Raw genomic sequence first — 13,837 nt, 5'->3', positions numbered from 1 at the left:
CATTTATATATATATATATATATATATATATATATATAATGTGAATTTTAAACTCGATTAAATATTGTAGTTATGAGTAAAGTATATGAAAAATATTATTTATCAAAATGAATAGAGTATTTTTGTAAAAATTAATTGTTGTCGACAACTAAGGTCTTCAACTTTTATGCATTAGTATTAGTACAAACTAATGAACGACGCACATGTGTAAAATAATAATTATTATAAATCATGATCATGATAATTAATAGATCGATTGATTCAAAAAATTTTGTTATAGTTTTTATTATTATTTGGATAATTATAATGTAATTATTTAAATATATAATTCGTACAGATGATATATGAATTTTTAAAATTTTAAAGTAAAATAGACATTGTATTTATGAATAAATAATATAAAAAAATATTACTTATATAAATGACCTTAGACTAGTAGGCCTTCATTATATGAATATGAGTTATTAGTATTCTCACACGAGTGTGTGATGTAGTTGAAAAAGTCAACGGAGGTATTTAGATCATTGAACAAATTATTCACACTTTTATCCTAACTACAAAAAAAATCGTATCAAACAAAATACAATTTTATCTCAACTACTACTACATATCTTTACATACAAACAACTAGAGGTGAGTACGGTACGGTATACCGTATCGAATTACAGTACCGTAAATATCGGACCGATATTGATACCGAAAATTAGGTATAGCGTATATTCGGTATACCGAATTTTCGATATGAAAAAAGTTCATACCAGTATCGTACCGACACCGAAAATTTTGTCGGTATACCGAAAACATTTTCGTAATACTGAACTTAAATTTTTTTAAAAAAATAATAATAAAAAATTATTTTCGGTATTTCGGTATATATCGAAATACCGAAAAAAAAATATTCCATACCGATACCGATACCAATACCGAAAATTTCGGTACGGTATGATACCGTACCGATTTTTTCGGTAAGTTCGGTATTTTTTTCGGTACGATTTTTCAGTATTTCGGTATTTCGATATTTTTTCTCATCCCTACAAACATCTCTTTAAAAATAAATTACTTTATCACTCAAAATTGATATACATGCTCATCTCATCCCACCTTTCAAACAAACCCTTTTTTGATTACGTTCTCCAACACTTTAATCAAATGAGTAGGTCTCTTGTGAGACGTCTCACGAATCTTTATCTGTGAGACGGGTAATCCCTATCGATATTCACAATAAAAAGTAATACTCTTAGTATAAAAAGTAATACTTTTCATGGATGACCCAAATAAGAAATTCATCTCACAAAATACGACCCGTGAGACCTTCTCACACGAGTTTTTGGCTAATCTAAGTAATTAACAACCCAATATTTATAGGTTGGCCCTTCCCTCTTCTCGAGGCAACTGGAAAGCAATGGAGAACTATTTATATTATCATATAATTTATATTCAAAATTAAACGAGCTTTGATGACATTAAGCATTTTAATTGAGATGCCAAATAATGAAGGCCTAGTCTAAGGTTCAGCCAACGAAATTTGACAATCGAAGAGTACTATGGTTTGTTAATTAAGCCAGCCAGATCTTAAAGTACCTGTTTCTGTACGCAAGTGAGTTCCAATAATACAGAAAATGTCAACACAAAAGTGCTATTTATTTTTACAAAAGTCTGGAATTCGTAGATGAAGAAAGTTGGCGATTAAGAATGGCCTCCATGTTTCTTCTCTTCTTCATTTTTGCATTCCATTTCCATCTAGAAATGGCGCAGCAGGAAATCTTACAAACTTACATCATCTATGTCAACTTGCCTGAAGGTCACTTTCCAGGGCAATCACAGGCTCTGGAAACCTGGTATGGTTCATTTTTGGATGGAATACATGATCTGAATAGGACGCCGTCTCGTATGGTGTATATGTATCGAAACGTGATCACAGGATTTGCAGCTAAGTTTTATCCAAATGAAGTTAAGGAAATGGAGAAGAAAGAAGGTTTTTTGCATGCCAGGCGTCAAGAAAAATACTCTTTACATACAACTCGCAGTCCGAACTTTTTGGGATTGTATCAGAATCTTGGTACTTGGTCTGCCTCGAACTATGGAAAGGGTGTGATTATAGGAGTAGTGGACTCCGGAATAACACCTGGACATCCATCGTTCAGCGGTGAAAACGTCCCCCCACCGCCTGCGAAATGGAAGGGGAAATGTGAACTGAATAAAATTTCATGCAACAACAAGCTAATTGGTGCCAGGAATTTTGCAAGCGATGATCCTGGGCCACCTGTCGACTATGATGGGCATGGAACTCACACAGCCAGCACAGCTGCCGGAAACTTTGTCCCTGATGCCGACATATTTGGCCAAGCCAATGGCACAGCATCTGGCATGGCTCCTTTGGCTCACCTTGCCATTTACAAAGCATGTGGCTACGACTGTTACAACAGTGACATATTAGCCGCAATGGATACGGCAATAGAGGACGGTGTCGACATTCTTTCTGTTTCTCTTGGTACAGATCTTGTTCTATTTTATCGAGATGTTATAGCATTGGGTGCATTTTCCGCCATGAAGAAGGGAATCTTTGTAAGCTGCTCAGGTGGTAACAGTGGCCCCGATAAATTTTCAGTGTCTAATGCTGCTCCCTGGATTCTTACAGTTGGTGCAAGTACAATCGACAGAAAAATAGTTGCTACAGCATTGCTCGGAAACAAAGAGGAATTTGAAGGTCAGACGCTGTACCAGCCGAAGAATTTTCATTCTAGGTTCTGGCCATTAATTTTTCCAGGCATCAGGGGGGACAAAAAATTCAGAAGTGCATCATTATGTCTGCCTGGAGCATTGGACGACATTGATGTGAAGGGAAAGATAGTATTGTGTGAGATAGGTGGACCGATAGATGGAGTAGAGAAAGGGCATGTAGTTCGAGATTCTGGTGGGGCAGGGATGATCCTGGTGAATGAAAAACCAGATGGATACACCACTTTTGCCGATCCTCATGTGCTTCCAGCTATAGACATTACTTACGCTTCGGGAGAAAGGATTAAATCATATATAAACTCAACTTTATCTCCAACGGCTACCATTTTATTCAAAGGGACAATGATTGGAGACAAAACGGCTCCAAGTGTTGCATTTTTTTCCTCCAGGGGCCCCAATCTTGCAAGTCCCGGGATCCTGAAACCCGATATTATCGGCCCTGGTTTGAATATTCTTGCAGCATGGTCTGAATCGGTGGACCAGAACAAGAACGAACGGGCAAGTTTTAACATGATTTCCGGAACTTCAATGTCCTGCCCTCACCTTAGTGGCATCGCGGCCCTGATCAAAAGTTCTCATCCTGATTGGTCTCCTGCAATGATTAAGTCAGCCATCATGACATCTGCCACCCAAACAAACCTTGACAAAAGGCGTATTCTTGATGAAAGAAACAAATCTGCCGACGTATTTGCCATTGGAGCCGGACATGTGAACCCAACTAGAGCACTGGATCCAGGGCTTGTTTACGATATTTCGACCCGTGATTATATCTCTTACTTGTGTTATATCTACAATGAAAAACAAGCCGCAATCATCGTGCAACGTAAAATCGATTGCAATGGATCTAAGTACAAAGGCTTGCCTGAAGCAGAGCTGAACTATCCGTCAGTTTCTTTGGAACTAGGATATCACGAAAGACCTGTATATTCCAGGACTGTGACAAACGTTGGCGATGCAAAATCAGTGTATCATGTCAAAATTGAAAGAGTCCCAAAAGTGAACTTGACCGTGGAACCTGAGGTACTCACCTTTACGAAGGTGAAAGAAAGGAAGACATATAAGATTTATTTTAGTAGACACGAGTTCAAGGAAATTGAGTCTTACGTTGAAGGTTCCATTACGTGGGTTTCTCTCAAATACTCGGTTAGAATTCCGATTTCTGTAAAATTGGTATTGTGAACCACAAAAATTGTATGTTAGGGCATCTCCAACCGTCCTCCATAATGGAGGATTCCTCCATTATGGAGGACGAAATCTTCTCCAACCGTACTCTATTTGTTTCCTCCATTTTAAATGGAGAGTATGCAATAGTGATCCTCTATTTATGGAGTATCACTGTTCATATAGAGGATTGAAAAGGAGTGTGAAATAATTACTGAAATGCCATCGTAACAATTGCGAAATAACCTTTTTGTATTTTTATGTATTTGTTTTGCTCTATTTTATATTATTATATTTCAAATTATTTAATTTATTAATTTTAATGTTAAATAATTTTTATACTTAGTTAATTTATTTTACTTGTTTTATTATTTTCATGAATTAATTATAAGTTTATTGTTTATAATAATCATGAAATGGAAATAATAAACAAGATAATGATCACAAAAATTAATTACATAATTTATTAGATTATAATCATGTTTTATTGTATTATGTTTATCGAATTAATTAAGTTCGGTTATATAATACATTATGTAATTATATAATTATATGTGTGTTTTTTTAAAATAATAATCATGTTTTATTGTATTATTATGTCTCTTATTTTTTTCATGGTAATAAGGTTAGAATTTCCATATAATGTAATTTGAAATTAATATTATTTTTAACATTGATTTTAAATTAATCTCGATTCACACATATAACCAAGGGCGGAGCCACACCCCTTTTCAATCGGGCTTTAGCTCGGGTGTTTTAAAAAATATTATAAAATTTATATGTACTTTTTTTTTTATAATTTTGGATAAATTTGATATTAGTCGGGTATATCAATTTAAAATATTAAAAGATTTTAGAGTTTAAAATTCTAGTCCGGGTATAATCGAATTCTTGGCTCCGCCACTGCATATAACTGTAAAAAAATTTAAAATAAACCTATCTAGCTCGGCTCAGAGTAGTTGTTATGGTAAGTTACACGAGTTTACGATAAATTAATGAGTGTTACTGTTAAGATTGTAACTTGGACATAATTTATTTCCAAAGTTATCTCAAAAAAGACGATTGACCAAATCTATTTAAGCAACTTCCAGGAATTTTAAACAACTGATGTGAGATAAATAACACATAAAGTTCATATATACAATTTCCAGAGATTTTATCTAAACGACGTGCGATAAGTAACACACCCACTCACGCCTAATAATGAATATCAATGAAGATATAGAGCGTAAAGTTTATGAATGTCCCAACTACGGGCAGTCAACACATAACAATAAAACATGAGCTCTGATATATACTAAGATTACGACTTGAACATAGATACTTATATGTGGAGTTTTAATACTAAGACCAAGACATTCCGCCACAGCGTAATTTATGAACATTTTAAATCTTTAATTTGTCTTTTATCTCAAGTGGAATCCTGCCACTGCTGCTTTAAATTGAGCTGAGCAATTTCAATTATTCACCAAAAAATAAAATAAAATTATGAATATATTTTCTTACATTTTTTTTATTTTTACCATTAATTTTGCAGTTCCCAGTGTACACCACATCATAAATTTTGGTATCGTTATAGCTTGAATCAAAATTTAAATTTACAAGCAAATGCAGAGTTTGTAGTTCATTTTTCTTTTCCCTGATTTTGCAGCGTGCAATCATCACGGTCATATATCTGCTTGCCGCCTGGAAAGAATATGGATAGCAATTTTCTTCAATTCTTATGTTTTCTGCCGGCAATTTTCTTCTCAAGTCCAGAATATAGACAGGACCATATAAGTATATATCCTGGCTGGGAAATTTTGAAGAACCAAATCCAGGCTCCTAGCTTTTGAATATGGCAGAGCGATTCACTTTAATATTGTATGCTCTCATTTCAATTTTTGTTAGCTTCCCTGATTCATAATTCAGCAATGGATTCCCCGCCAGGGTCGAAAAAAGTGAATTCAAGACATACATTGTGCATGTGAAGAAACCCGAGGGCCGTGTAGTCTCTACACAATTTGAGGACGTGAAAACCTATCACGAGTCATTTCTGCCTGTTATGGCTATCGGTTCAGCCGAGGAGCAAAGCTAGAAATTGCTCTACTCCTACCAGAATGTTATCAGTGGTTTCTAGTCAAGACTTACCGCTGAAGAGCTTGAGCCCATGAAGGAGAAAGATGGGTTTGTTTCAGCAAGCCCCTAAAGGATTCTACATCCTCTAACAACACATTCTCCCAAGTTTCTTGGATCGCACCTAGAAACAGGATTTGGGAAACAGTCACATTTTGGCAAGGGTCATCATAGGAGTGTAAGAGATTTTATCTAATCAACCAAATCATGTTTCTAAACATATATGAACATGATAAATAAATATGCGGAAGCTTATCGAGTATTACCTCCAGCCATTGAATCATCTGAAAGATTTCTGATTTTCCTCCGGTTTGAAGTCTTCTAAGCATTCCAACCCTCTTTAGATGGTGTAATGTTTCTGTGTGGGTTGTATACCTAGGGATCTCAAACGCTTCTATTTATAGGCGTTTCTCATACCATCAATGAGCTTTATCGGGAGCACGAGATTCAAAAGGAGTGAGCGCATGCATGTCTCAAAGTCTAAAGATGAGGCGGCTTACGCAAAGTTTGTCAAAAGTGTTGGCTATGGCCGTCGCCATTGTCGACACGTTTATTTCCTTTTGTTTGATATGAGCCACATTAATATTTGTTAACATTTATCAAATATTTCTTACATTCTCCCACTTGGCTCTTATACATCTCAATTTCCATAGGAGAAAACAAAATACATGAATCATGGCGATAGGTCATCTTAAAACGAATATTATCTTCCATGTATTACAATGCATTATGTCTCTCAAATCTGTATAACTTAATGAATAAACCTTATGTTTATTCGAGGTCCAACTTTATTGATATTTTTCTCAAGATAACTGAATATGTACATAACTGAATATGAGAAATATCATAACTGAATGAGTTTCATAAATCATAATCAAATGTATATACCAGAAGTTTTTAGGAACCAAGTCCAACATTAATTACCACATGATCATTAAACATCTTAATTTGCATGCCTTTAGGTTAAATGATCACCAATTCATTGATAAACGTCCAATGGCTAAAAACTGTATGTCGATATACTTAATTCGACTATCGCTTTAGTCACAAAGACTACAACTGAATTGTCGTAATATAATCTTAATGGCTCAGACATAAAATTCACAATTCTAAGCCCAAAATGAAACTCTTTAAATACACCATATAATATTGCTTCAACATAAATGACGAATTTAGACTCCATAGTGGAAGTAGCAAATCACTTTCCAAATTGTCAATTCGTTTCTACATACGCATGTAAAACTTTAGTACCATGAAGGTATCCAAAACATTTTGCAGCCTTTTATTGATCAAATACTTTAGATTATTCTGATAATTCCCATAATAATTCAGCTCCCACTAACCTTATGGTATACATAATTGCCCATAATGTTCTCAACAAAACTTAATGAAGAGATAGCATCATGAAACATAAAATACCACTTAATGTGAGGTTTTTCTAATTTATATAGTTTCATTAATCTTGTAATATTAAATCTCACAGTCATTAGAGAAGAATACTTAATGTTATTTGATATAACATTCTTACTCTATATATCACTATTAAAGAATTTTGTTTTCACAACCAACTAATGCAAATCTAAACCAAATGGGTTATTAATGTCATGATCACATTAAGAGAATTTTCTTAAATACATGAGAAAATATTTTTATGTAGTAAATTCTCTTTCTTTGAATGAATTTCATAGCAACGAGTATATCCTTATGTTGTTCAATGTCGTCTGATGAGACTTTATTTGTCTCAAGGAATCATTTATAACAAATGACGACTGAACCAACTTTTATACTCTATTATTTGCTATTGAATTCCTTTATAATTAATGACATTATACCGCAAATTAGATTTCTTATGCTCATGGATTGTGAAAACACCTCAGGATCATTTTCGACATCAAAAATAAATAGTCAGATTCAAGATACACAATATAATCACTTAAAATTGTTGATCCCTTAATTCAACTAGATCATCTTAATGTTGCATCAACACTTTCCAGCGAAACTAGATTGTGTTGTTCAACTGAATACTCAATATCTTGATGAGCATTAAGATCCATATGATCATGATCAACAATTTGTGGAATTTATATGACTGGTCCCACAACACACTTTTAACTTGATAGATGTTGCGAATATAAATCAATAAATATAACTTGCGTGGCTGAATGAGCATCATAATGATCAATATTCTGAATTTGATCGCTCCCACTAATCAAGTCATTCTTAAGAAATTTCATCTCTTGATTCCACAAACTTTATGATTTGTGATGGACATTTACATATCCTTTGGACCCTTTGGTATATCCAATGAAATACCCATTAATGGACCTCAGTTGTAACTTGTTTTCTTGTGAACTATAAACTTTTGTTCAAACATGTATATGTCCCAAATTCGATTTCCAATATTTCCATAATTAAAATTTGATCTTATGGATACCTTTAATTGGAATCCGACTTGACATAACACATTAGTCTTAGGAGTTTCAATTCACAAGAACTTAATAAGTTTGGAGGTACTAATCATACTCCAAAATGTCCATCCTCAGTGTATTTACTATAATACTTTTTACCTTTATCTCATCTCACGATCTTAATTTGCTTATCGCATCAATTCTTTACATCTATCACTTCATATTTATTATGAAGCAAGTAGATATATACATATCGTGAGTAATCATTCATAATGGTAAAAAATTTCTGACCATAAATATCCATATTAATGATCTCCAATATGTCTAATCATTCAGTAACATCTTTCTTTGACACATTGATCTACTTATTCTTAATGTAGTCCAAATAAGTGTCAAAATAAATAAAATCAAGATGTCACATAATATTAATACATAGCACAATGTCTTAATATCAATATTTTCTGCAACATGCTATAGTGGACATATTTTATAAATTAATGTGAAAAGACCATCAAACAAAATATCATTTCCAAAATTTATCAGATTTACACAATAAACTGAATGATAAATTTGAAAAATATCTTTTTGATACTAGTTTGAAACTGAAATCAAATTTCTATGAAATTTGGAATTAAAAGTCTTTTCCAACTAAAATATAAAACCACGATGCAAGTCTCGACAACCTCCATATGTGAAATCATCTAATTTACTGAATAGATGAAACTTAAATCACTTCTTAATGATTTCTTCGAGTCTTGCAATTTTTTCATGATATTGATAACATGGATTGTAGATCATAATCAATCCACCAAATGCTATGAATAACCATATTGGATTATACCTAATGAGAGTTGAGAATTCATGTTCACACTTTATCTCTCATTTATAACATTTCACTCTCTTCTTAAACACATATGGTCAAAACTCATTTATTGACCATTTAACTTTATGTGTTTTAGAATATCTTAAGTGAGTAATAATGTTGAGCGAGAGTGCTCAAAATATTGTGAACTAAAATATCTCAAATATCTCAACCTCAATATTTTAAAATGATCCAATTATATTTCTTCATGTACATGACACGGTCGCACTTAAATATTAGTGAGCTTTAAATAATTAAAACTATATAATTAAGGTGTGTATGAACACTATCATTCTGTTTGATTTAATCCATGATCCCAGCAGAAATATTGATCTTGATGAAACTATATGAGAAACTATTAAATTTCTCCCACTTTTCATAAAGATCGTCACTTTAATCACTGGTTTCATTAATGACAGGTGGTTCATCTTTCCTAATAGTAGTGTTCATTAAACCTGTATGAAGAATAATCTTCCATTTTCACACCTTATAATTATAACCTTGAATCTTAGGAATTATTATTAGAGTAATTAGTATATAAATTTGCTGCAAAATTAATGAATACATGCTAATGTTATCAAATGAAGCAATAAACCATATGTCATGGTTTACCCCATGTAAAGCATGATATATATGAATCACTGACATAAAAATTGCCTGTGGGCTAAATTTTTAATTCAATTAGATTCATATAACTTTAATGATATAGCTATTGAATTATACTTTATTCTTAATTCCTGTGGGTAAATTAAGAAATAATTCAATATAATATCCTAATTAATTATATTTAACATAATGAAATTTTCCGTGGGATAAATTTCACTAATTAAATACAATTAATTACAATTTATATCCTTTATGACCAAATGTGATTTTTAATAATCAATGTATAATTTTAATTCAATTGAGGATGCTGTGGCTACTCTTCAATTAATTAAAATCATACGAATCACTAGGATATTGAATTCTTTATGCATAAAATATTTATTCTTCATAATTATTCATCTACAAGTATTACCAAATGATGAATAATTTTATGTAATTTATGTCTGTTATAACTAAATGTGATTAATGTATAATTTTAATTCAATTAAAGATGCTGTGGCTATTCTTTAATAAATTAAAATTATACGAATCACTAAGACATTAAATCACAAATTTTTAAATATGTATGCTCTTAATAAATGTCTTTCATGTGATCCTCAACCCACTTAAAGTATAATTTTTCATAATTAAGGGTGATATGGCTAAACCTTAATTATTTAAAATTAGACGGTTCACTAGACATAAATTTTGATTTTACAAATGTCCTTTATTCCACTTTATGTGATCTTTAACCGACTTAATGTATAATTTTTCATAATTAAGGATGCTGTGGCTAAACATTAATTATTTAAAATTATACAGATCATTGGACAAATTTATTTATTATACTTAATAAATGTCCTTAATGTGATCCAAATCTGACTTAATGTATAATTTCTCTTAATTAAGGGTGCTGTGGCTAAACCTTAATTATTTAAAATTATACGGATCACTAGACAAAAATTTTGGCTTTAATTAACGCTTTATATAATAATTATTTCGCAATCAACACTTTCCAAGAGTGCTCCCAGGATAGATAGGTAGTGCTAAGGCCTTTTAAATACCCAACTCCTAGTCAGAGCAACATTCCTCAGGGAGACCAGTGGCTAGTCAAGGCAATTTAAACCGATCTATGAAGAACTCCCTCAGATCATGTTTTCTCACGTCACCTTATAATTATTATTCAACTTAATTATCCACATTTATGTGAATCTTAATAAGCCAAAATTTTTCATTAAATAACTTTATATTCACATTTTTACTTAATATGAACAATACATTCCCCATCAGTTTTTCTCTTCAATCAGAGTAGTGATAAAGTGAGGATAAAAATGTGGGCTCCTCAACAGTTTTTCTCTTTTATCAGAGTAGTTATAAAGTGAGGATTATTTGTTCATTTGTGAACATCTGAAATATTTTAAATATTATATTCACATCTTACTTCATATGTTCATTTTAAATTATAAACAACTCAATATAATTTAATATGAACATAATGTGAATATTGATTTACCAAAATATTTTTCAATATTATTTGCATTTTAAATTTCAAGAATAAATGCAAACATAATATTAAATTTGCATGTACACATCAAACACTTATCCATATTATTTGACATTATATCTTACATGCAAAAAATAATTTCTAAACATGTATTAGAAATTACGTCGAACTTGAAATTATTTTTAATGTGTACAAATTATTTGACCAAATGCTATATGTATACCCAATTATACATATAACTTAATTACACATTAATTATTATTATTATTATTTTAAGAACAATAATAATAATAAAACAAAACTCCATCAAATTAAAACAAAACTCCATCAACGGCAATGTCACAATTGACGTGGGTCCCGTTTATTTTTTATTTTTTATTATTCATTAATTATTATTATTATTATTTAAAATTAATAATAATAATAATCATCATCATGATAAAAACAAGGCAAAAACTTGTGTGAGACGGTCTCACGGGTCAAATTTTGTGAGACGGATCTTTATATGGGTAATCCATGAAATAGTATTGCTTTTTATGCTAAGAGTACTACTTTTTATGATAAATATGAGTAGGGTTGACCCGTCTCACAGATTGAGATCCGTGAGACGGTCTCATATGAGACCTACTCTAAAAACAAACGTACACCAATTATGGGTCCCATGTTAAAAAAAAAATTAAAATTTTTCAACTCAGTTCTCGTACAATAATTGAAGCCAGTTGCCATTCATTTGCAGGTTGTTATTCAATTACATTCATTACGCAGAGAATTTATTTCTCATTCACGTGATATGTTAAATTGCCTCAATTATGAAGACCATTTCATTGAAGAACTTATAGCGTCGTCTTCTTTTTTCAGCCGAAACATTCTCAGAAACTTTCTTCGAAAAAAAAAAATTTTCTCCTAAAAATTCTTATTTTATATTTCAAGATTTCAGCTGAGAACTCCAAAGTGCAACCAAGAACAGAATTCTCAGGTAAGTTTCTGAATATTATTATGTCCGACTTCAAATTTCTTACGTAAACTTTCAGAAATCAATTTCTTAAAATTTATGATATCCGATCCTCAAGCTTCTTAAACAAATTTCAGAAAGAAATTTTCAAAATTTCATGATATCGGATTTTCAGAAAACAAAATTTCAAGGCAGAGGTATCACGGCTCTGATACCAAATGTAAGAGATTTTATCTAATCAACCAAATCATGTTTCTAAACATATATGAACATGATAAATAAATATGCGGAAGCTTATCGAGTATTACCTCCAGCCATTGAATCATCTGAAAGATTTCTGATTTTCCTCCGGTTTGAAGTCTTCTAAGCATTCCAACCCTCTTTAGATGGTGTAATGTTTCTGTGTGGGTTGTATACTTAGGGACCTCAAACGCTTCTATTTATAGGCGTTTCTCATACCATCAATGAGCTTTATCGGGAGCACGAGATTCAAAAGGAGTGAGCGCATGCATGTCTCAAAGTCTAAAGATGAGGCGGCTTACGCAAAGTTTGTCAAAAGTGTTGGCTATGGCCGTCGCCATTGTCGACACGTTTATTTCCTTTTGTTTGATATGAGCCACATTAATATTTGTTAACATTTATCAAATATTTCTTACAAGGAGTTCTTGACACACCGATATTCCCCAGTCATCCTTCGTTTAGCAGTGAAGGCATGCCACCTCCAACAGCTAAATGGAAGGGTAAGTGTGAATTCAAGGCAACAGTGTGCAACTAGAAGCTTATTGGGGCAAGATCATTTGATGTGGGATCTATGAACTCGAAAATGTGCAGCCAAGTTCAGTCTTGTACCAAGCCCAAGAATTCAAAAATTTGAACACATTCAACGACTTTGTAACAGCCTATAATGGTCAATTTTCGAAAATGCAGCAACACTCAGATTGTAATAGCCACTTTGCATCCATTTAACACCATTTTTAGCAAGCCTATGATGACGAATTTGACCCTAACTTGTAACATCTCAATGGTGATAGAATATGGCCTTAAAAGTGATGATCAATGGCCTTAAAATCATGTCCATTCAGTTGACCATTCTCTCCCTATAAGTACCACCTTGAAGATCCAGCAAAGCACACCAAAAACCTCACTAGAATTCAAGCAAAGAGGCTGCCAAATACAAAGCATTCAGGAGAATTTTCTTCAAAGCATTTCTGTCAAAGTTTCGTCCATTTTCGAGCAATTTTTTCTATTCAAGTACAAGCAAAGTAAAGTCCGAGCTCGAAGAAGTTTCTGTCCAACTTTGGAGACAAAAAACTCAAATTTTCCAACAAGTGGAGCATAATTGGGTAAAATGGACTTATGTTTTAAAATAAAAATGTATGTTTTATTTCGATCGTGCACAAAATGTTTTCTTGTGCTATTCGACCTTTGTTCGGCCCATTTGATTTGATAAGTATGTTCATTTCGTCACAAACATGTTATAAGTTCAAGAGAACTAATATGATTCAAATTAA

The 13,837-nt window shown here is 32.2% G+C and overlaps 1 protein-coding gene and 1 long non-coding RNA gene across 2 annotated transcripts; both read left to right on the top strand.

Annotated features, from left to right (window-relative positions):
- Positions 1-1,648: 1,648 nt before the first annotated feature.
- LOC140829868 (subtilisin-like protease) lies at positions 1,649-3,933 on the top strand. Its single transcript, XM_073193149.1, has one exon. It carries the CDS (start codon positions 1,693-1,695, stop codon positions 3,916-3,918), a length of 2,226 nt encoding a protein of 741 aa, XP_073049250.1. The 5' UTR covers positions 1,649-1,692; the 3' UTR covers positions 3,919-3,933.
- Positions 3,934-12,078: 8,145 nt separating this feature from the next.
- On the top strand, positions 12,079-12,997 carry LOC140828836 (uncharacterized). The gene is made up of 2 exons (XR_012117355.1): positions 12,079-12,350; positions 12,686-12,997. It is a non-coding gene; the product is annotated as an uncharacterized lncRNA (long non-coding RNA).
- The last annotated feature ends 840 nt before the right edge of the window (positions 12,998-13,837 follow it).

This window comes from Primulina eburnea, chromosome 4 (genome assembly GCF_022965805.1).
Source record: "Primulina eburnea isolate SZY01 chromosome 4, ASM2296580v1, whole genome shotgun sequence".
NCBI classification, from domain to species: Eukaryota; Viridiplantae; Streptophyta; class Magnoliopsida; order Lamiales; family Gesneriaceae; genus Primulina; species Primulina eburnea.
This window is presented reverse-complemented; position numbering and strand designations above follow the sequence as displayed.

Bases quoted from the DNA above. Each gene is read 5' to 3' on its own strand.
- LOC140829868 (XM_073193149.1), top strand. From the start codon at position 1,693: ATGGCCTCCATGTTTCTTCTCTTCTTCATTTTTGCATTCCATTTCCAT.